Genomic DNA, 24,347 nt, shown 5'->3' with positions numbered 1-24,347 from the left:
ACAGTATTTGAAACTAAGGCCAGAGGTCCGTGCACTCGAGCTACAAAACTCGCGGATATTTTAAATCCTGAAGATCCTGAAGTTTTTTGTCTCTTGTCAGCACGCGCAAGGCTAGATTACATAGAGACTTGGGTTTACGCGTGCTGACAACCGACGTTGTAACAGAGTATATACAGAATAAGCTGTCGCTCGAGATAGGGAGTTGCCTATCCTGTACAGTGAAAACAAATTTCCTCACGCGCATTCTTTATCCATGCTGCAAAGTTAAGTGAATGTAGGCAATTCTCGCTTGTCATTCTTGAACTAGCTCTCAGTAAGTCTCCAGCATTACGAAGTATATTTAATTTCATACTTATAGAACATATCTTATAAACTTATGCTACTGAGAGGGGAGGAGCTACGGGGACGTGACGTCAATATTGGTAGTCTAAATAGAGCTATCTCAGTTGTGACGTCAGTGCCTAGGTAAACCGTCACGTCTTATCTTTGGCAATGGGCGGCCATATTAGGTACTGCAAATAGCATTAGTGACGTCACACTTATAGGCTTCTGATATAGGTCTATTGTATGGCCCTTACTGATGACTTCCAGTATGGTCGTCAAAAACGTGGTTAGAGATAGGAGGGCGTGACGTCGCGAGAAAGTTAGTGGGCGGCCATATTTGGTACGGCAAATAGCATGGGTGACGTCACATTTAGGCTTCTGATATAGGTTTATTGTATGGCCCGAACTGATGACTTACAATATGGTTGCCAAAACCGAGGTTAGAGATAGGAGGGTGTGACGTCACGAGAAAGTTTGTGGGCGGCCATATTTGGTACCGCAAATAGCATGGGTGACGTCACATTCAGGCTTCTGAGATGGGTCTATTGTATGGCCCAAACTGATGACTTACAATATGGTTGCCAAAACCGAGGTTAGAGATATATATAGGAGGGAGTGACGTCACGAGAAAGTTCATACTTCGTAGTAGCAGACTATACCCTATAGTGGGCGTGTCTTAAATCACGAACGCTTTTTGGAATGTTGTACTGATGAGGAACATTTTGTCAGCAACATGAGAGGTAATTGGGTTAACATTAAAAATTTTTACACGTACTTATAAAAGTGTGTAATTAGTATATGGGATAAAAACTTGTTTAGTATAAACCATGTATTAACAGAGGCCAAGGTCTAAGTTGAGCATGGATGAATATTGTGGGTACATTTATCCGACAATCGTAAAAAGACACGAGTCTCTTGATGATCGCTGGGTCCGCAATGGGGCGGAACCTGTTCACTCCCTAATAACGTGTCCTTGATGTTGTTCATTTGCTGCGTGTTCCATTTGCAAGCGTCCTCGTGAGTCACGATCGGACTAGGATAATCTTGATCGATAATGCACTCGGCTTCTAACTGGACGCTTTTCGGAGCCTTCCAAGGCTCGTACAAGTAATTCAAAGGCATATTCCTTAACTCAGGAATGTACCTCCTTCGTGACGTAATTTAAAGTGTAACGTTAAAATCCCTAAAGAGCCATTAGAATTTCGTAACTCACCTGACGTATTCACCAGTCGGTTCAAGTCTACGACCGTAATAAACAGGGGAAACGCAATAGGAACATTGTAGGATATTCTCAAAAGCGGAACTGGACACCCACATCCAGTTACCAGCGCAAACGGACCAGTCCGCGTCGATTAAATACTTTAAAAACACCTAGGGGGGAACGGTAACGTCAAATCACCCATGGTGCCAAGATATAAGACAAGGACGTACCTTCAGGCCATCCTCCCACGATAACCATAGATCCCCTCGTGTTAAAAAGCAGGCAACAGCATTACGCGCTACGTGATGTATCCATCCTTCTATCTTCAACTGGCGCATAGCCGCGTCGATGAAGGGGTAGCCCGTTTTACCATCTTCCCATCGTTTCAGATAGGTTTCATTGGGTTTCCTGCATGGTGGAAAGGTACGACGTGAATCCCCGTCTATGTCCCCCGGGGTACTCGATCTCAGTACTACTTACCATGGAATGTTGAGACATATGGGGTTGCCCACCATTTCGTCGTAATTCTTGTTGTTAACCGACATGGTGTAGAAATACTCCCTCCAAATGAGTTGGCCTGTCAATCCACTTGGTAGCGGGATATCCGGACATAATTCTCTGTGAAGGTCGTGTAGACTCCAGTAAAACCTACGAAGATGTTGCGGTTCATGTACCTCAACACTTGATAGATTACCGTGGGTTAGGACTCGTGACCATTACTTTCTAACTGAAAGACAACCATAACGTAGTGCGCCACTCATGGACATTCCGGGACCTATGAGATCGGGTTCGAACTGGTTTGGCATGTAGTAGCCTTCTTTGTACGCGTTTCCCTCCACTTTAAGACGATCGGCTAAATGCTCCAACGCTCTGGTTTCACCACCAAACCATACCTAAAGGGCAAGGCACCGTTAACAAGCTTGGTTAGGCTTAACCGTTCCAGAATTTAAAGGGTTCCATAAATCGCTTGCCCGGGTAAGATGGTTTTACCGGCAGCGACTTGAGGAGTGGTTTAATAACCCTTGGAATCTGACCCTATTTTTCTGTTGTGGTAGTTCCATGAATACTCCCTCCTCTTCAGGTGTCGGGACTTTGTTTTCTTCGCTGTCATAGTAGGTTAAGGGCAATTTAATGGTGCTGAGATCAATGGGGTCCACAGGACGTGGTGGTTCGCCCAATGCTTCCGCTACCTTCTTGCATAGGGTTACAATATGCAACTTTCATACATTCTCCAGATAGCGTGATGTGCGTGAACAGTTGAAGAACCTGGCAACCTCGATGACAATGACCACTGCATGTGCAGTACCAGGGCCATCGATAGGGGGAGGGCGGGGCAATTCGGTCAGTTTCCCCGGCCAAGGCTCCATAGATAAAATATTATACTATTATTTTATCTAGGGAACCTTGCCCCGGGGCTCGGAAAGCCTATAGAGCGGTCTTGAAGGGGCCCCGCGATGTGGGATAACAACCTCTTTCGACGGCCCTGTTTGTTACCAGGGTACAGAGTGTCGGAACCATCCGGTGACCCAGCTTTACCTCACCTTGCCAGGCCCTTTACTTTCTCATACTATAAAACGTTCATAATTACGTGGCAAAACAACGAGTATGTCAACGGTGGCATCCCGGAGTTCATTTCGATGACGTCATTGGGGTTCCATAAAGTATGCGAAACTTCATCCAAGACCATGACACCTTTTTCGGCACATATTTTCTTAACCTTATCATCACGTTCATGCCATATTGGCTCCGGATCTTGCTCGAATGATAAATGAGTGGCTGACCACTTATCCACGAGATCCGACAGAATTTCGTCCGGTTTTCCATGGAATATGTACAGCCTGAAAATTTTCCCAATTCAAAAACCAAAACGACCACGTGACAGTGGTCAGAAAATTTAAAAAATGTTAAGCCTAACCTTCCCCCGTGTTTCTGATATTGTTTATCCAAATCTTCCAGAGACTCTAATAAGAATCTCATTCGATTATAGCCAATTACTTTTGTACCCGCCGTCTCTCCATCAAAGATAAAAACAGGATACAAAGTCGAACAAGTCTAAAAGCGAGAGAATCAATATCCAGTTTTTCCCGCTCTTTGTCCTTGGAGGTTGAAAATAGCGGGAAAATATTCCGGAAAAACAAACCTGAATAGCGGTGGTTAATGATGGCATATCATGCAAACGTAATCCATGTCTGTACCAATGAATTACCACCCCGTTTCGACCCATTATTCACAAAAGTTAAAGCTTAATTTGTAGAAATTCGCGATCGAAAAATTACTAAACTTGCTTGGACGATAATTTCGAAAGAACTAATACGAAATCTTCCCGTTAGTGATATTAAAAAGGTTTAATTCCCTAAAATTAATGGGTGTATGGGCCGGTTCAATATCCTAAAAGTAAACCACGCCCCATTATCCTACCATAACTACGTCAAATTTAGGATTAAAAATATTGTAATTTGATCAATTTTAGGTTAATTTATTTTTCTTAGAAGCGGGGAATTTAAAAGGTTTGTTGCTTTGTTTCGTGAAGCCAAATGAACGAAGGCCTCTGAAGTTTTCTCTCTCTATCTCCTGTATGGCAACACTCGAAAGACGCCCCCAATTCCCCCCTCTTTAAGTAGGTTGGGCTTAGTTGTAATACATCTACATTCCCCTAGCAACCGTCGACTGTATCACGTGGAGAGAAACACGTGCTTGCAGGAAAAAGTCAACATTTATTTGAATATATTTAAGGAAAATCCATGAATTTATTAAAAGCTAACTTGAATATTTAATTATTATATATATTATAATATAATATATTTCTGTTTCAGAGTTTCACTTCAACATTCAGCACTAGCTAAACTAAGGGTAAAATAGTAGTATTCCCCCTCCACGGATTTTAGAAAGTTTGTACTCATTTCTGATAGTAAATGAGGTGAGGAACACGATGCCGTTAAAAATTTCCACCGCAAATGATTTTGAAATTTTTTTTTTGAATTTTTTTTAATGAAAATTGCAATATTTTGGAAAAGGAGAAATCTAATAGAAACTGTACCTAACCTAACCTAAGCTAACCTAACCTAACCTAACCTGAACCTAACCTGAACCTAACCTGAACCTAACCTAACCTAACCTGAACCTAACCTAACCTAACCTGAACCTAACCTAACCAAACCTAACCAAACCTAACCAAACCTAACCTAACCAAACCTAACCTGAACCTAACCTAACCTGAACCTAAAATATCCCAAACATAATCTAAACAAGTGTATGCGCCCCAAATATGAAATATACAAAAAACCATAAGTAATATGTGCTACCTTTTTTCTTTTTTAAAAAAAAAAAAATCATTTGCGGTGAAAAATTTTGACGGCATCGTGTTCCCCACCTCATTTACTATCCGAAATGAGTACAAACTTTTAAAAATCCGTGGAGGGGGAATACTACCATTTGGCCAAACTAAGTCCCGGTTGTTTCTTAAGTAGACACTAAACATTAAATAGTCTTAAAGCCATGTACACGTAAATATCAGCGTGAAAGTTTTTTAGAATCTTTTTCACAACTTTTAAATTAAACAAAACCATTCATAAAGCTAAACTGTTATGGATCTAAATTAGGACCCAACCTTTACGAACTCAACCAAACCTTCTAGTGTTACTGATTGGAACATCTTTAGCTAAGGTACCCGGCGCTGCCCGGGTGTTTATGATAAGTCTACCATAAATTAAGGGGATATTCTTTAGGCAATTTTGAGTCGAAAATGAAACTTCTATCAAAAGTTCATAGATAAAAACAAAAAGTATACTTCATTTAAGCTTGCTCGCGCCATGTAATATGAGAAACCCCCCTTAACCAACAAAATAGTGTCGACCCCTTCTGCGTATGATTAATTACCTTCACGACCGTCGCACAGGGAACAGGCGTGAATAGGCTCAATATAGTAGCCTAACGTTTGAATCGCCACTATAAAGCACCATTTTCTATAAACCTTCTCTGATTGGTTGGTTCGAGTAGAGTTTGAGAGGAGGGTCATTTGCTTCTGATTTAACATGGCGTCAATAGCCAAAGGGTGGGAACTGTGAACGAAGTATACTTTTAGTTAAATCTATGAACTTTTGCTTCTATGGCATTTTTCCGTCCGGGCCACTGTTTTCGAGTTAAGATTGTCTCAATATTTACGGATGACCCCTTAAATTTAATTAATAAACTGATTAATTAAGACAATGATTTTTAATTTAATTTAATTAAGGGGTCATCCCTAAAACACTATAATCAAATCATAACTCGAAAACAGTAGTGCCCCTTTGGGCCAACAAAATGGAGGCGATAGAAGTCTAGAACATTTTCGACTCAAAATCGCCTAAATTTATTGGCGATGTTAAAAATAATTTTTACTGTTTATAATTAGCCTTGTAATGAACATACACAAAAAATAACGAAACTTGATTATTTATTCTAAAGTTTAATATTAAGAAGAATATTAAATTAATTCTTAATAAAATATAGCAGCAAAAATGAGGCCCTTGTAAAACTAGTATCTTCATGGGTTTTTTGTTTCCCCGCATCTATCCAAAGTGATTTTTATTAAAATAAAATATCCAAGTAATCCGATACTTAATCCCAGAGAGAGGCCATTAATGAAATTCATAAAAAAAAAACTATATATATTTTTCTTTGATATTTGATATTTTATTCTTAAATTCTATGTATTTAATTTCTATCTACTTTACATGCGAAGTTAAAAATACAATTTCCGTCTAAAAACTAATGTACAAAATTTGCAAGTTGAGCCGTTGACCATCTTATAAAATTACAATAAAATTATATATGTATATAATGTAGCAAAATACAGTTTAAATCTTATTTCAATAACGTACCGGGAATATGTATTAATATTATCTCGTTATATTCTATTTACACGCTTTAGGCTATTTTACATTTTATAACTAACTTTAAAGGGATACGTCGGACTTGATTTTTCTCTTTTTTAATGGATAGAGCGTAAAAAATAATGAACTTTATCAATTGGAACCATGTTTCTATCTACAATATTAAAGAAGATACGAGTGAATTAAGTTTTAATCCGTAATGGATGGCACTACGCGTTAGGCTTATCCACGAAGCACTCACTGGGGAGTACCTCTATTGGACGAACACGTCAGGTGATACTAGGCGTCCAATAGAGGTACTTTCCAGTGCTTCGCGGAGAACCAAGAAGTGATATCTAGTTTAATAGGGAGAAGGTATAAATTCGCCACATTTGTAGCTTTATCTCCAGTCCAAACGTATAGTAGGTCCGGAGTTAATTCCCGCCTCTAAATTACAACCAGCATCTCATTGGTTCTTGAAAACTCACGTCAGCTCGACGCGAATGGCGAAAATTACGTATTTTCCGACTGAGGAGAGGCGAAATAGGCCGGCCTCCTTTTACCACCCCCTTGTATTTTGAAAGGGGGACTGGGACTATGGCGCGCGAATACTTAGGCATCTTACACCTCCTCCCTAATAAACTAGATTTCACTTCTTGATAGAACCTTAAATGCACTTGTATCTTCTTTAATATGGTAGATAGAAAGAAACATGGTTAATTATTAAAGTTAATTATTTTATACGCTTATCCATTAAAAAAGATAAATAATTATAGCCCATTTTATCCCTTTAACAAATGCTTATTGTAAATTCAACATGAGATATTTTTATTTGCTTATTGGAAAGATTCTAGCTAAAATATTCATGGGTTGAAATCATTCATTTCTAATAGAAATAGCGTCCTGAATCGAGAACAAAAAATTCTCAAATTTGCATTGGTAATTGCAGATCCGTGTTAGGCAAGCAACGCTCTCGCTTAATTAAACAAGCAATTTAATTGCAGCATTGGTTACCTAACAGGGATGTAATCATCCAGGGGGTAATGTTAATTAAAAGAGAATAGTTAATTACCCATGAAAATTTGAGAAGCTCTTCTTATCGTTTCTAGCATTTTTAGCATTACGAAGTATAGGTGGTGTCACACTTATGGAACATATCTTATAAACTTATGCAATAATGAATGATTCAAGCCCAAGAAAATTTAAACTCGAATATAGCAATTTTAAATGCGGTTCTTTGGTCCCGTAAGGCACTGTTAATTCTTATGATTAATATTAATTGTGTTTAAAAATATTGTAATTTCATTTAGTATCACTATATTTAAATCCCTTACCCTTAACTACATTTTAACTCTACTTAAATTTAATTTATATCAAAACTTTTAATAAAAGTTTTAAAAATTGGAGAGCGATGGTCGAGGGGCAGATCACTCTTGTTATCATAGATTAAAAACGATTTTTGTACCTTTTACAGTGCATAATTGATTAAAAACTAGATTAATCTGATTAAATCCTATTATATTTATAGATGAGTGATCTGCCCCTCGTTGTAAAGTCACAAATATTGGAATGTGACTAGAAAAAACATTTATTATAATGATAAACTAAGCCCCGATTATGCAAATTTATGTTTTGTAATATTTAAAAAAATGATTTCAAATCCTCATAATTAATAAACTACATTTTAAATAACTGTGTTTTTTTTTTTTCAGGTTTATTTTTTCTTTTCTTGTTTTTTTTTAAAAAGACAAAAATGTCTTATTTTGTAGAATTTAATAGAACAATATTGTTATACTGTATACTTGATTAAAATAACATTTTATATGTACATGCTGTATATTTTAAATGTTTATCATATTTGGGGGAATTATGCAACCCAAAACACTTGTAAAAGAGTGTTTTGGTTCTATTCCAATAAACCTATTGTGTTCTATGCGCATGCTTTTACACAACTTAATTTTAAAATGTTCTTGAAAAAAAAAAAATTAGTCGAAAAACGTATTGTATATGCGAATATATAAATATTATATATATATATATTTTAAATATCCATGGTTATGGTTTAACATCACCGGGTTAATTGTGTCAAAAGATTGGCATCATTATTGCTATTTTGTTAATTGGTTTCAACTGTGCCATTATTTATTTTTTTAATTTAAAAATTTCTAATCAATCTAATTAGGGATACCACTAATTAAAAGCCTAATTCAATCTTTAACCAAAAACAGCTTTAACGCGTACCGTAGTAACTTAAATATTTTAACAATAGTTTTAAAATTATAGGGTTACCGCTAAGCCTATAATTACAGCGTATAAAATGTGGTAAAACCCTTTTTATTTAACCATAATTAAAAGAGGGTAAATTTCAAAACCACCCATTGCCTACAAATCGGAGATGAAAGCACTCTTTTAAAACATTAAGCTTGTGCCATTGTTAAGCCTTTGTTGTCCTTTTAGGGTTAGCTCTAAACCTATCCGCCTATAGCCTACAACGCGGAGTCTGTTTGATGTCACAAATGAAAGCACTCTTTTAAAACATTAAGCTTGTGCCTTTGTTGTCCTTTTAGGGTTTACTCTAGACTAAACCTTGGACTACACCTAACCGCCCATAGCGTACAACGAGGAGTCTGTTTGACGTCACGTCACAAATGAAAGAACTCTTTTAAAACATTAAGCTTATGCCATTGTTAAGCCTTTGTTGTCATTTTAGGGTTAACTCTATTCCTAATTTCGTCAATTTAACATTAGAGACATAACCCCTTGTCCCATGTAAATTGAACTAGAAATGCAACAAGTATCTTAAAACTGAACAAAGTTAAACCAGGGGTTAAACAGTACCTAACTCCGACTTAGGCCTATTATTGTCATGTAAATTTTATTTTAAATAAATCAATAAGATAATTTTAACACAAAATATACTATAAGCTCGCGGCGAACCTTTTAACCTTTAACCCTAGCTATAAGCAGACCTGATTTCCGACGGGGATGTATCGCTCCGTCTTAAGGAATCCATACTGAAGCCTACATCCAAATGATTACCATGTGACCCTCCAACTGCGCCACCCATTGTATTCGATCGCCCTAGGGCGGTTCCCGCACCCAACCTAACGGAACTACCACCATCAGCCAAGGCTCTTTGATAATGGTAATAATCCTTCGCTGAACATAAGGGGGTTTCTACTTCGTAGGTTGAATTGAATTTGCCGTAATCCACCATGTAATCTCCGGATTCTTTACGGTAGCTTATAACTTGCTCGAAACGATGTCCCCACAATATTTCAGTTGGCAGGTACGATGTCCTCGCTTGTATCGCTTGTCCAGTTGATTCTATGGTGCCTTCTAACATAGCTACAAGTTCGTATCTTTCACGGACCATGTCCTCGGCGCACATACCGTAAAAGGGACTATTTTCATCCACTTCATGTACGATTATAGCTGGCCATATCAACAATACCCCATCCCCACCAGCGTCAAACCTGACGTCAAGCTCGTGATGGTAATAGGGTATGATTTCGCCTTCCCTCGTTTGTTTACGACGAATAACTTGAGCGGATACTTTAGCTCCAATAATATGCGATTTGCGCACGTCACCGACGCGAAACATCAGGGACAGTCGACCGTCTCTTAGGCAAACTATGGCGTGTCGACTGAACATCAATGTTTGAGAACGTTTCTTGGGTCGCGAAAGCTTAGCGAAGACAATGCCCACCATGAAACACTGAATCATTAAACCGGTAATAGATTGCAAGCACATGATGAAGATGGCTTCCGGACATTCCTCCGTGGTGTAACGCGAACCATATCCGATTGTATGTTGAGTTTCGATTGAGAATAAAAATGCCGACGCGAAAGATCTAACGTTGACCATACACGGGGTCCAGCTTTCATTGTGCAATTGGTCGAAATCACCATGCGCAAAGGCGATTAGCCACCAGGCAACCGCAAACCCTAACCAACTTAGTATGAACCCCATAGCGAATACTAACAGATTCCAACGCCACTGTATGTCCACTAAGGTAGTAAATATATCCTGTAGGTAACGTTGGCTTCGTTTGGAGACGTGTTCTTTGCTTAGATTAACCGTGCCGTTCTTAAACACGACGCGTTTCCGGGGTCTGCCTTGTATGATTTTCGCTTGTCCGTAACGCAACACCGGTGTCGTGGTCCCGTCCGAAACCACGCCCCCTCCGCCGTTTCCGACGCCACCGGTTGACGTAGCGCCGGTACTGTTTCCGGTGCCGTATTTGGGGAAGCCATTTAGAGACATTTGTTTGGTTAGGGATTTATGGTGGTGAGGTTGATGATGCGATTTTATTGGTGGACCCACTTGGATGTCCGATTCCGGGTTAGAACCGGTTGGGGTACTGGGTTCGTCAGAGCTCGTTCGGTGCCGGTTACTTCCGGAGGAATTGGGGAGCAGTTCCTGCCAGACCTGCCCGTTTTCCATGTCTAGGTACATCATGGTGCTTGGTGTCGACGAGGGGTGGTATGAACCACCTTGCCTTCGTCGACGTTTAGACTGTTCTAAGGGAGAGATTCGAACTTCGTCCACTAGGGGAGCCACTTTGCAGCCGAGATAACTCGGCTACGAGTTAAGGATTGCGGAGAAACTGTGAACAAAAAAATAAGGAAATCATAAATACATTTGTAAACTCAGAAACAATATAAAAGTGACAAAGGAAATCCTCTTCTTTGACACTGTGTAAGGATGGTACTTTGAGAAGTGGGAGGGGATACTATAGTAAGCTATTTCACTAAGTAATATTCAAGATTACTGGCTAAGATTTTCAACTTGATTTCAAGGTTTTAAGCGATAATGTTCAATACGAGTTAATTTAAAGATTTTGAGCGATAATGTTCAATACAACGAGTTGCTTTCAAGATTTTGAGCGAGAATTTTCAACACAATGAGTTGATTTCAAGATTTTGAGCAAGAATTTTCAACATGAGTTGATTTCAAGATTTTGAGCGAGAATTTTTAACATAAAAAGTTAATTATTTCAAAATTTTGAGCGAGAATTTTTAACATAAAAAGTTAATTATTTCAAAATTTGAAGGAGAATTTTAAATTTCACGAGTTTGATTTCAAGATTTTGAGGGATAATTTTTCAACACAATGAGTTGATTTCAAGATTTTGAGCAAGAATTTTCAACATGAGTTGATTTCAAGATTTTGAGCGAGAATTTTTCACTTAACAAGTTCATTTTAAAACTTCGAGGGAGAACTTTGAACTTCACAATATTATTTCAAAATTTCGAGCAATAATTTTGAACTTCAGAAATTAATTTAAAAATTTGAGGCAGCATTTTAAATTTCACGAGCTACAATACTCAAGTTTTGAGCGACAATTTCTTATTTCACGAGCTCAAGATTCGTGGTGATAATTTCCAACTTTGAGATTGGAACTTCATATGGTTCTCGCGAGGATTTTTATCCCAATACTGGCTTAATTTCTACATGGCATTAAAACAAATAACAACAATGATACAGCAAGCATTTATTATTACTGAATTACCTTTTGTTGCCAAGAAATAACTGACAACAAAGAGTGAAGACACCAAAAATACTCTTAAAAATAAACTTCCAGATATTTCGGAGCAGAATACAGTAGCTTTCGAATTGAAGATAAAATTTTAACAACCCAGCACTTAGTAGTAAAAGGCAGCCTTGTGTTTTATTAAAACGGAAAAAAAGAAATGAAATTGATAAGGTGATAAAAGTTATTGCTTTTACTGCTCGAAATATGCATGAAATGTAGTAATGGCAGTATAGTACATTTATCAGCATTGGTTTCTATGGAATGACTACATCAAGTGCTGTATCTCCGTGGACATAACAAGAGTGAGGACAGATACGTGACATTCTATCATTTTAACAAACTATGATTTATGTATTTTGAATTCACCTCAATCTACGAGCTGATTAAACCGAAATTATCAAAACGTTTTCATTATTTTAACAAGAAATTAACCCATGAAATGGAACGATTTTAAATTTGTAGTATTTTACGGATGACCCCTTAACTTTAATTAAGTAACTGAAAGCAGGGATAGATTTAATTTTAGAAGTAAGAATGGAGAACGGTTAGTATTTACTTCAGTCCGACTCATAGCCCACCCAGTATAGAGCCCCTCCCTCCAACACGTAACGAAAATTTTAAATTATCTCATAGGCTCACTTAAACTACGTTTCGATGACGTTGCTGAAGGGGACGGCGAAAAATACGTAATTCCTTTTTACCTCTGTCGCTATGGCCCGTCTCTTCTTTCATACCCCTCCGTCCCTTGGAAGGGGGTCCGGGACTTTGTCGCGCGCCCAGATTACTCTATTCGCCATTCCTACTTCTAAAATTAAATCTATCCCTGATTAAACCACGAAATGGAATGATATTAAATTTGGAGTATTTTACGGATGACCCCGTTAAATTTAATTAATAAACTGATTAAGACAATGATTAATTAATAATTTAATCAAGGGGTCACCCCTAAAACACCTATCAAATCATAACTCAAAAACAGTGTCCTTTGTGGCAAAATGGAGGCGATAGAAGTTACGACATTTCCGACTCAAAATCGATTTCCCAAAGAACAAACATCCCCCGCCCTTAATTTATGCCACCAGACTTATCAGAAACACGCTGTATTTGATATCTTCGGGATTAAGCTACTTCTATATTTACAAATTAGAGTGTACTAACCCTATTTGAAGCAGGAGGGAATTTCCGACATTCCCAAATCCGGTCTAATGCGGAAATAAAGGACAAATTGTATTGGACTAACTTACAATAAACCAATCACAATATAATCTAGATTAAGTACGTAATTGGCTGTCAAGTAGATGTTAAGCTTAACGGTTATAATATGCTGATTATAGCATACAGTGACAAAGCGTTATTCTTTCTCTAAGGTTATGTATGCTAAACTAAAAAGGAGACGGACGGCTATAGGTGTAATACTGTTTTTAGCCTCATCATTTGATGTGCATCTACACCATGGGTTATTAGTTTGAGTCGCACTGTTGTTGTAAATGTTGTAGAAGATGTATTTTGTTCGTCTTTTTACGATTTTTTTTTGTTCATTGGGGATTTTCACTGGTGATTTTAAAGAAGATTGGAATTAAACAATTTATGTCGGTTGCTGTGGCACCCCTAACATTCTGGCTGATCTTCTATAAACAAATTTTGCTTTGCCAAGGCAGGAGCCAATCAGAATTGCTCCACGAGGGCCGAGCTAAAACTAACCTTTGCTTGGCTTAAGGGGTCAGTCAACTCTACCCCTCGATTATGGGAACATCTAGTGGCATTTGTTTAAACTAAACCATAGCCGAGACTTGCTTTAAGGGTTACTTAGGGGTTACGGGTAATGATATTAATACCGTTAAAGGTAGCGCGTCGAGGGGTTATTCATTAATGAGAGTTTTCGTTTATTTGTGATTTTTATTGATGCTATTAAAAGGGATAGGGATTAAAGATTGCGGCCAGAATACGCCCGAGTAATCATCGAGGGGTTACTCACTAAAACAACTCATTGGCAATTCCAAAAGGGATTAGGGTTAAGAGTTACGTAGGGGTTACACGTAAACATCGTAACAAGTAAAATGTTCTCAATAGATGGAGTCTTACAAACGATGGGGCTCTAATCTGGCCGGGGCCATCTTGTTGTTTGCTATAGTTCAAAAATAGTCAGTTTTAAGAACAATGGATTCAATTAGGGCTTTGTCCCACTTTCGGTCTCCTTTACTAAGATGTTTTTAAACCCTCAAGAAATGCATTAGTGTTTTATTATAAATTCACGATAATATATTGTTTTCGAAATTGAAGACGACTCAAAAATTTCTCACGAAATTGTGGACTGATTTCCGAACTACATATCTCTTTAGAAATTCTTAATATTCCTCTTGATCTTCCGAGTCATTTTTAAAATTTAATAAATTTGGCCTTCAGCAACGTGTTTAAAATTCAGGTAAATTTTCCGGGTCAATTTATAAATTTCATGAAATTTCCTTGAATTACTAGGTCAATTTATAAATTTCATGAAATTTCCTTGGGTTTCTGGGTCAATTTATAGATAAATTTAATGAAATTTTCTTCAACTTTCGGGTCAATTTATAAATGTCATGAAATTTCCTTGAGTGTCTGGGTCAATTTATAAATTTCATGAAATTTCCTTGAGTTTCTGGGTCAATTTTCAATATTCATGAAATTTCCTTGAGTTTCTGGGTCAAATTTCAATATTCATGAAATTTCCTTGAGTTTCTGGGTCAAATTTAAATTTACATGAACCATCCTTGTCGTTTCTTCTTGACCTTATTCCGGCCCATTTTAATTAAAATATTGCCCACAAAAAATAGTTATTTAATCCACGGCCATCTTGGAAAATGGCTGTCGGATAAGCATCTATTATCGCGTATGTGATACGGTTTAGTAGCCTTGCTATAATAAATGTAAAATGATGTTGGGAAGAATCATGTTACAATTACACCGCTTTGTGGTGGTACACTTCTCTCGAAGAGAAGTATTATATACTTCTGCTTGAACTAAGAAGTCACCCCGAGTTATTTATATGGATTCTTGCAGCTTTATATTTATTGCAATTAATTTTCATGTACACGTACGTATAAACGTTTATATTTAGCTCAATTATTGTCAGACATAATCGTATATATAATAATATATAAATAAATACAACCAGGACAAGCTATTCACAACGATTTAAGAGACATTCTGAAGTGATAAGGGCCTCTTTCCAATAGCCTACCAAGAAAGGAAAATAAACTAAATCTGGCATATTTTTCTGACAATGGTCGTAAGAATTTTCCTCTCCAGGAAGTAACAGAATGAACATTTAATAATATATTATTATTATTATTTTCAACATTTTCGACGCTTTTTTAACTCTAATATACACGTATACAGGCTGTTTCTGATATAAGTCTGGTGGCATAAATTAAGGGGGATGGTCTTTGGGAAATTATTTTGAGTCGAAAATGTATGTAACTTCTATCTTCATTTTGTTTGACACAAGGGACACTGTTTTCGAGTTATGATTTGATAAGGGTTTTAGGGATGACCCCTTAATTAAATTATTAATTAATCATTGTCTAAATCAGTTTTTTAATTAAATTAAAGGGGTCATCCTTAAAATAGTCAATTTGTGTCCATAAAAGTCATTAACCACAAAAGCAATGTTTCAAGGTAAAATTTGCAACTTAAAAACCGTGATAGACTCATGTAAACAAGGACAGGGCTTCGTATAAATTGAAATCAAGAAGCGATATCTAGTTTATTAGTCCCCCTTTCAAAATACAAAGGGGGGGACGTAAAAGGAGGCCTGGCTATTTTGCCTCTCGTCAGTCGGAAAATATGTAATTTTGGTCATTCACGTCGCGCGCTGACGTGAGTTTTCAAGAACCAATGAGATGCTGGCTGGTTGTAATTTAGAGGCGGAAGGGGATTAACTCCGGACCTACGTTTGGACTGGAGATAAAGCTAGAAATGTGGCGAATTTATAACCTTCTCCCTAATAAACTTGATATCGCTTCTTATTGAAATATATTCAAGTTAAATGTACCAATTGCAATGAAATAGTATCAAATAACTAATGTTTAACACTACTTTCTACATACATTCTATGTGTATTTTTCTCTATTTACGTAAGTGTATTCGCACTAAACTATTCTACATGTCCGGTAGGCCCTTTGTTGATATGACCTGACACCCTTCGGTAATGATAAATAAATATAATTATGTTTCAAGGTAAAGTTGAACTGAGAAAAATACGATAGTACGTAAACAAGGCTTCGTAAAAATAGAAAAATATATGAAAACGTACGTCCGTTATATAAGCTTTAGTCAACAGCTGCAATGAAATTTTATCCAGAATTGAAAACAACCTATTTTTACCTAGGAAAGTTCGTGAAAAACAAGTCATTTTAGGCTATAGGTTGAAGCGAAAAGTACGTCAACAACAGAATTGACTCTAGAAGATCGACTTAATCTAGGCTAGTCTTAACTTCATTTTCCCGTTGGTACAGCCAAAACTTCATCATGCAAATAAAATATCTAGTATTTCTATCAGTCATGTTTATATCACTTATGTTAAACATCAACGCTGTTGAGCTAATAAAACCCGGTATGTAGATTGGATGGTTAATCAAACTAATTATCTAGTATTTCATTAAAAACGAATTAAACCTCCTATAACTTAAAAAAGATGATTTCTTAAAATTGGAAAAAAAATTCGCTGGTACTACATTAGTTAGTTCAATACATCCTTCAAACTTATTCACTTCCGATAACGTTTTCAAAGATATGTTGAGGGCTCAGCATTTCCTGTTTTCTATTTCGATGTTGCTTTAGGCCTATTGTGATTAGTTAAAACGAACCAAATGCACAATTGCGCAGAAACGTTATTCGTTTTGTTTATTATGTTAATCAAGGTTTCATCCAAAAAGGGATTTTTTAGCTGTAAAAGAGTTTTCAGACTAGGAGGATCGATACCATTTATACCAGGAGACCAGGCTACATGGTGATGCACTTTGTCCCTCAAATACCCTGGCCTCCTGGTATAAATGGTATCAATACTCCTAGTCTGAAAACAACTCAACAATACACGCGGTAATGGTACAATTAGTGAATACAACGCATTCTTTATTTGTGGATCTAGAAAACGCTGTCAGTTTGAAATCAAATGAACAGACTGGACCAGGACACGCTCTTCGAAAGTTTACTAGCGGTAAAAATGGGTAAGCAAGCTTAGTGTAGACAACAATTCGTAGTATAGATAAAGCATAGATAATTATTCTTAATTATTATTAGATTTCTCGCTTCTGCTGGATCCGCCATGAAACTACGAAGATTAAAACCGAAAAATTCGTTACCTCATATCTATTAAAGCAGGGATTTAAGTGACAAAGTCTGGGAATTCTCAATTTATTAATAACGTTATTACAAAGATTAAGAAATGGATAGAGAAATGTGTACGAAAACGTCTAGCACTCTAGACCGTAATATCTTCGACGTCTGACGCGAGAAAAATAAAATTAATGGTTTTTAATCTTTAACTTTCAAATTAGACTAAATTAATTCGTAGAAATATTTGTAAAACTTAATGCAATTAAAATGAAAAGCTAGAATCTAGGGCGCTACACGTTTTCGTACAGGTTTTTCTCTTAAATTCTATATTTTATCCTTAATTGTTCATATTAAAAACTATTCATAAGAATTGTACTGTAAATAAAACTTATATAAAACTTTGAATACACACGAATTTATTCCACACAAAAATCATGTATTTTGACCTTTAACTAATGGTTTCTAATTCTAAAATTGTATGTGTAAGCAAAATAAATGTTTCTATATATATATATATACTTGTGTAAGAGAAAGTAGTACTTCATTATAAATACGCTCAAATTAATAGTTTAACCAACCGATGATGAAAACTGCTAAAATATGTTAAATATAAAAATTATCGAGATTTCTATGAACCATGCCATAATGAAATTAGAAATTAATGATCTCTGTCTTTGAAATTAGAAATTCATGATCTCCGTCTTTGAAATTAGAAATTCGTGATCTCCGTCTTTGAAATTAGAAATTAATGATCTCTGTCTATGAAATTAGAAATTGATGATCTCTGTCTTTGAAATTAGAAATTGATGATCTCTGTCTTTGAAATTAGAAATTGATGATCTCTGTCTTTGAAATTATAAATTCGTGATCTCCGTCTTTGAAATTAGAAATTCATGATCTCCGTCTTTGAAATTAGAAATTAATGATCTCTGTCTTTGAAATTTGAAATTGATGATCTCTGTCTTTGAAATTAGAAATTAATGATCTCTGTCTTTGAAATTAGAAATTCGTGATCTCTGTCTTGGAAATTAGAAATTCATGATCTCTGTCTTTGAAATTAGAAATTGATGATCTCTGTCTTTGAAATTAGAAATTGATGATCTCTGTCTTTGAAATTAGAAATTAATGATCTCCGTCTTTGAAATTAGAAATTCATGATCTCTGTCTTTGAAATTAGAAATTGATAATCTCTGTCTTTGAAATTAGAAATTCATGATCTCTGTCTTTGAAATTAGAAATTGATAATCTCTGTCTTTGAAATTATAAATTCGTGATCTCCGTCTTTGAAATTAGAAATTCATGATCTCCGTCTTTGAAATTAGAAATTGATGATCTCTGTCTTTGAAATTAGAAATTGATGATCTCTGTCTTTGAAATTAGAAATTAATGATCTCTGTCTTTGAAATTAGAAATTCGTGATCTCTGTCTTGGAAATTAGAAATTCATGATCTCTGTCTTTGAAATTAGAAATTGATGATCTCTGTCTTTGAAATTAGAAATTGATGATCTCTGTCTCTTTGAAATTAGAAATTAATGATCTCCGTCTTTGAAATTAGAAATTCATGATCTCTGTCTTTGAAATTAGAAATTCATGATCTCCGTCTTTGAAATTAGAAATTAATGATCTCCGTCTTTGAAATTAGAAATTCATGATCTCTGTCTTTGAAATTAGAAATTGATAATCTCTGTCTTTGAAATTAGAAATTGATGATCTCTGTCTTTGAAATTAGAAATTAATGATCTCTGTCTTTGAAATTATAAATTCGTGATCTCCGTCTTTGAAATTAGAAATTCATGATCTCCGTCTTTGAAATTAGAAATTGATGATCTCTGTCTTTGAAATTAGAAATTGATGATCTCTGTCTTTGAAATTAGAAATTAATGATCTCTGTCTTTGAAATTAGAAATTCGTGATCTCTGTCTTGGAAATTAGAAATTCATGATCTCTGTCTTTGAAATTAGAAATTGATGATCTCTGTCTTTGAAATTAGAAATTGATGATCTCTGTCTCTTTGAAATTAGAAATTAATGATCTCCGTCTTTGAAATTAGAAATTCATGATCTCTGTCTTTGAAATTAGAAATTCATGATCTCCGTCTTTGAAATTAGAAATTGATGATCTCTGTCTTTGAAATTAGAAATTGATGATCTCTGTCTTTGAAATTAGAAATTAATGATCCCCGTCTATGAAATTAGAAATTGATGATCTCTGTCTTTGAAATTAGAAATTGATGATCTCTGTCTTTGAAATTATAAATTCGTGATCTCCGTCTTTGAAATTAGAAATTCATGATCTCCGTCTTTGAAATTAGAAATTGATGATCTCTGTCATTGAAATTAGAAATTGATGATCTCTGTCTTTGAAATTAGAAATTAATTATCTCTGTCTTTGAAATTAGAAATTCGTGATCTCTGTCTTGGAAATTAGAAATTCATGATCTCTGTGTTTGAAATTAGAAATTGACGATCTCTGTCTTTGAAATTAGAAATTAATGATCTCCGTCTTTGAAATTAGAAATTGATGATCTCTGTCTTTGAAATTAGAAATTGATGATCTCTGTCTTTGAAATTAGAAATTGATAATCTCTGTCTTTGAAATTATAAATTCGTGATCTCCGTCTTTGAAATTAGAAATTCATGATCTCCGTCTTTGAAATTAGAAATTGATGATCTCTGTCTTTGAAATTAGAAATTAATGATCTCTGTCTTTGAAATTAGAAATTCGTGATCTCTGTCTTGGAAATTAGAAATTCATGATCTCTGTCTTTGAAATTAGAAATTGATGATCTCTGTCTTTGAAATTAGAAATTCATGATCTCCGTCTTTGAAATTAGAAATTGATGATCTCTGTCTTTGAAATTAGAAATTCATGATCTCTGTCTTTGAAATTAGAAATTCATGATCTCTGTCTTTGAAATTATAAATTCGTGATCTCCGTCTTTGAAATTATAAATTCATGATCTCCGTCTTTGAAATTAGAAATTGATGATCTCTGTCTTTGAAATTAGAAATTGATGATCTCTGTCTTTGAAATTAGAAATTAATGATCTCTGTCTTTGAAATTAGAAATTCGTGATCTCTGTCTTGGAAATTAGAAATTCATGATCTCTGTCTTTGAAATTAGAAATTCATGATCTCTTTGAAATTAGAAATTCATGATCTCTGTCTTTGAAATTAGAAATTCATGACCTCTCTGTTTGAAAATATTCGACTAGGACTTCATGTCCATTCCAGCGGCATGCTCTAGCTGCTTATGACATGTCATTCCCAGCGGCTTGCTCATGTCATTCTTAAACGAGGGGGTAGACGCACTAGATCTCTGTGTACACCTGAGTTCAAAAGAGTTCAGCTTTGACAGTGCTTTGAGTTCAAATCCTTCGGAACTCGCAGTTCAGCTTTGACAGTACATTGAGTTCAAATCCTTCGGAACTCGCAGTTCAGCTTTGACAGTACATTGAGTTCAAGTCATATTGTACACCTGAGTGTCTACCACCTCGTTCTTAAAAGAGGGTGATAAAAATTTCTGTAGAGGACATGCGGTGATTGTAACTAACAGGAATAAATATTTATTCCTGGAACTAATGAACATGGTAGGTGACAAATATAGTTTCGTGTCTTATACTTCCCAGGATAAAAGTCATTAACTTCTAAATATGTTGATTTTTATCAAGATAAAATGGTAAATCTATCACGATTGTCTCTTTCAAATGCACTAACGTTCAACCCCACTTTCTTAGGACATTCAATGTGTGCTTTAATCTATTTGGTAAGTACAATTGCACTAAACTATACCCACTTTGTTTCAAGGTGAAGTTGAACTGAGAAAAATACGATAGTACGTAAACTATGTTTCATAAAAATAGAAATATATTCATGAAAACGTTCACGATCGAAGCTTTAGACACCAACAGCTGGAATGGAATTTTATACAAAATGGAAAACAACCTATTTTCATCCTAGAATATTTCGTGAAAAACAAGTTATTTTAGGCTATAGCTTGAAACTAGAAAGTACATCAAAAACAGAATTGACTCTAGAAGAATCGAGTCATAACTCCAGTTTCTCGCCTCTTAGTCTGTACACCCAAAACTTCATCATGCAATTGAAACATCTAATATTTCTAATCCTCATGTTTATGTCACTCATGTTAAACATCAACGCTGCCGAATTAAATCCCGGTATGTAGATTCGTTACTGAAACAGATTAGTTCTCAATTCGAATCTATTATATCATTAAAAACCAATGTAATTTCCAATAACTTAAAAAGAGATTTTTTAAAATGTAAACCGTTTCTGTTTTAAATACGAATTTCAGTGCTACAAGATAAAATACAAAAAGTTAGATGTTTATCGGAGTTGTAAGCACCGCCATAATTTATAGGAGATGTTCCTTGGGTGGAAAATGTTCCATGCCACTTTGCCCTAAAGGTCACCGTTTAAGAGTCATGATTTGAGTATTTTACGGATGACCCCTTAAGAGGGTGACGTGGAAAATCAAATGATTTTTTTATCGATTCTTCTACTAATTTTAAGACCAATCTGCATAGTGAAACATTCGAGCATCGAGACTAACAATGAAGCGACCGTGCCGATTTTCGAAGCCCCGCTGGGTCAAAAGTTGAAAGGGTTCTTGCTAACTGAAAGCGATGCAATGTGGTTCTAACGAACTAAAGATGAACAATAGAAATCCTTTTAAATTTATTTCCTCTCGAATTTTTGCTTTCCCCTGAAGGAAATTCTCTATTGTGTATCTTCAGTTCGCTAGAACCACATTGCACGGCTTTCAGTTAGCTAGAACCCTTCCATCTTTTGCCCCAGTGGGTCTTCAAAAATCGGCACGGTCGCTCCATTGTTAGACTCGATGCTCGGTTTTCAGTTCGCTAGAACTCTTTTCGATGGAAGTCGGCCTTTAAGGGTAATTTGAAACAAGGACCTCTGACCACTCGCTACCGCCCTGCCTTTCTGTTAACAAAATTACAGTTGTAACCACCCAACAATACAAGCGGTAGTGGTACTACAATTAGTGAATACAATTCATTTTTAAATTGTAGACATGGAAAACGCTGTCAGTTTGAAATCAAATAAACAACGTGGAAAACATGCCCTTCAAAAGAAAAATGCTTTTGAAAAGCTCAAATTAGGTGGTGGAGGCACCATGAAACTCCGAAGTTCAAACCCGATACCTAATATCTACTAAAGTAACAAACACAGTCTCGGAATTCTCAATTGATTATTTTCATTATTAAATAATTTAAGATATCAACAGAATAACGTGTACAAAAAACGAAAAAGTCTAACACACTTGACGTGTGGCGCAAGAAAAATGAATGGTTTTCAATATTTACTTCGAAATTAGACTAAAAAACTTACGACAATTGAAATATTTGTAAAACTTAATGCAATTAAAATTAAAAGCTAGAATCTAGGGCGCCACACATTCTCGTACAGGTTTTCTCTTAAATTCTATATTTAATCCTTAATTGTTCATATTAAAAGAAACGCTATGCATAAGAATTGTATTGTTAATAAAACTTATATAAAAATTGCAAGGTATATGCACACATTTTTTCCACATAACTCCTATTACATAACATAATAATAATTATTCATGTCTTTTATCTTCAACTAATGGTTTCCAATTAAAAAAAAATTCATATAAAATAAATATTGTGTAAGAGACAATTCTTTCCTACTATAAAATACACTCAAATTTTTAATTTAATCAACCAAGAACGGATTCACACTCATAAGAACATAGGGCACGAGATATTCTGTCCCCGTCCTAGCATACTTGGTGTAGGCTCGCGTCACTTCATTCCGCCATCTATAACGGTCTGCAGCAACTATATAGATTATAGAAATGTACGCTTTTCGACACGTGACATAAATATTAGCAGACGAATCTTCTCAACCAAGTATGCGAGGATGGTACCAGAGGATAAAGCTATTGCCCTATGTTCTTATCAGCATGAATCCGTTCTTGAATCAACCGATAGCGAAAACTGCTAAAATATAATCGAGATTAATATGAACCATGCCTAAAGATGTGAATAGGTAATTTACGGTCCGTAAATTACCGGTAATTTACCGAATACCGCGTAACCATGTTAGTTATTCAAATTCACGATGTTACGTAAACAAGGCTTCGCAAAAATAGAAATATATATGAAAACATTCGCGATATAAGTTTTAGACACAAACTGGAATGGAATTTTGTACAAAATCGAAAACAACCTATTTTTTTTCCAAGGGCAATTCGTGAAAAATAAGTTTATATAACGCAATAGGTTGAAGCGAAAAGTACGTCAACAACAGAACTGACTCTAGACGATACCCCGCAGAATCGAGTCATAACTCCAGTTTCTCGCATCTCAGTTGGAACACCCAAAAATTCATCATGAACATGAAACATCTAATATTTCTATCCCTTATGTTTATATCACTCATGTTAAACATCAACGCTGTTGAGCTAATAAAACCCGGTATGTAGATTGGATGGTTAATCAAACTAATTATTTCTCAACTCAGATCTAGTATTTCATTAAAAACAAATTAAATCTCCTATAAGTTGAAAAGATGATTTCTTAAAATTGGAAAAAATGTTAATTTTCTAAATTGCTTTAGTTTGCAATGATAAGTTTAAACAAATTAAATTCGCAACTGCCTTATGTTACCCAAGGAGGGTACTATTTAGTTTTAATAGATGGGTAACAACCCAACAATACACGCTGAATACAATCAGAAGGGGATAATAGAAGAAGGATGACACTCTGTATCCTCTTTTAATACTTTAGTTATGTAACATGATTCTTCACAGGCGAGGGAGCCCTTTTTGTTTGCTCTCCCGCTCATCAAACTTAATTCAGATGGTAGCTATCGCACCGTGCTAGGGTGAATTCTATAACTCTTTGGTATTTGCTAAATCCTCAGCAATCAATCAACCCACCAACCTTGATGTGGGACAAAAATCCCCAAGCGCATGCGCCTTGGCAAATAATTAAGCGCTAATAGAGTAATTACGAGGGAATTTTTTATTACATGGGTGACTCGGTTTAGTAACCTTGTGCACTCCAAATGTAAAATGATGTTGGGTAGGAAGAATCATGTTACAATTACCCC

General features: G+C 35.6%; 2 protein-coding genes across 5 annotated transcripts in view; both read right to left on the bottom strand.

The window, feature by feature from the left end:
• Window positions 1–119: 119 nt before the first annotated feature.
• cry (circadian regulator cryptochrome) lies at window positions 120–4,112 on the bottom strand. Of its 2 annotated transcripts, none has more exons than XM_089835439.1 (9): window positions 3,666–4,112; window positions 3,441–3,577; window positions 3,114–3,363; window positions 2,560–2,718; window positions 2,246–2,418; window positions 2,006–2,173; window positions 1,756–1,933; window positions 1,538–1,695; window positions 120–1,471 (listed from the first exon to the last, which is right to left on the bottom strand). In XM_089835439.1, the coding sequence occupies exons 1-9, from the start codon at window positions 3,747–3,749 to the stop codon at window positions 1,174–1,176; spliced, it is 1,605 nt and encodes a 534-aa protein (XP_089691565.1). In that variant the 5' UTR covers window positions 3,750–4,112; the 3' UTR covers window positions 120–1,173. The 2 variants fall into 2 exon arrangements, with proteins under 2 accessions (XP_089691565.1, XP_089691566.1); XM_089835440.1 differs by having other exon boundaries at window positions 121–1,471; window positions 2,560–2,715; window positions 3,666–4,107.
• Window positions 4,113–6,172: 2,060 nt separating this feature from the next.
• Window positions 6,173–24,347, bottom strand: part of LOC149679636 (G protein-activated inward rectifier potassium channel 3-like) — a 55,645-nt gene continuing 37,470 nt past the window's right edge. For 2 of the 3 annotated variants that reach the window (XM_089835444.1, XM_089835445.1), the window contains one exon: window positions 6,173–10,985. In XM_089835444.1, the coding sequence (XP_089691570.1) occupies window positions 9,329–10,837 (1,509 nt within the window). In that variant the 5' untranslated portion in view covers window positions 10,838–10,985 and the 3' untranslated portion in view covers window positions 6,173–9,328. Of the gene's footprint in view, window positions 10,986–11,891; window positions 12,018–24,347 lie in introns of those variants that run through there. The other variant, XM_089835446.1, reaches the window with a different exon arrangement.

This window comes from Phalangium opilio, unplaced genomic scaffold (assembly GCF_054372755.1).
Source record: "Phalangium opilio isolate 3A_F unplaced genomic scaffold, DU_Popi_V2 ptg000041l_1, whole genome shotgun sequence".
In the NCBI taxonomy this organism is placed as follows: domain Eukaryota; kingdom Metazoa; phylum Arthropoda; class Arachnida; order Opiliones; family Phalangiidae; genus Phalangium; species Phalangium opilio.
This window is presented reverse-complemented; position numbering and strand designations above follow the sequence as displayed.

Bases quoted from the DNA above. Each gene is read 5' to 3' on its own strand.
- cry (XM_089835439.1), bottom strand. From the start codon at position 3,749: ATGGGTCGAAACGGGGTGGTAATTCATTGGTACAGACATGGATTACGT. The intron at 3,578-3,665 runs GTTTGTTTTTCC...TCTCGCTTTTAG, and splicing joins CATTAACCACCGCTATTCAG to ACTTGTTCGACTTTGTATCC. The intron at 2,719-3,113 runs GTAATTATGAAC...ACCCTATGCAAG, and splicing joins CATACTCGTTGTTTTGCCAC to AAGGTAGCGGAAGCATTGGG.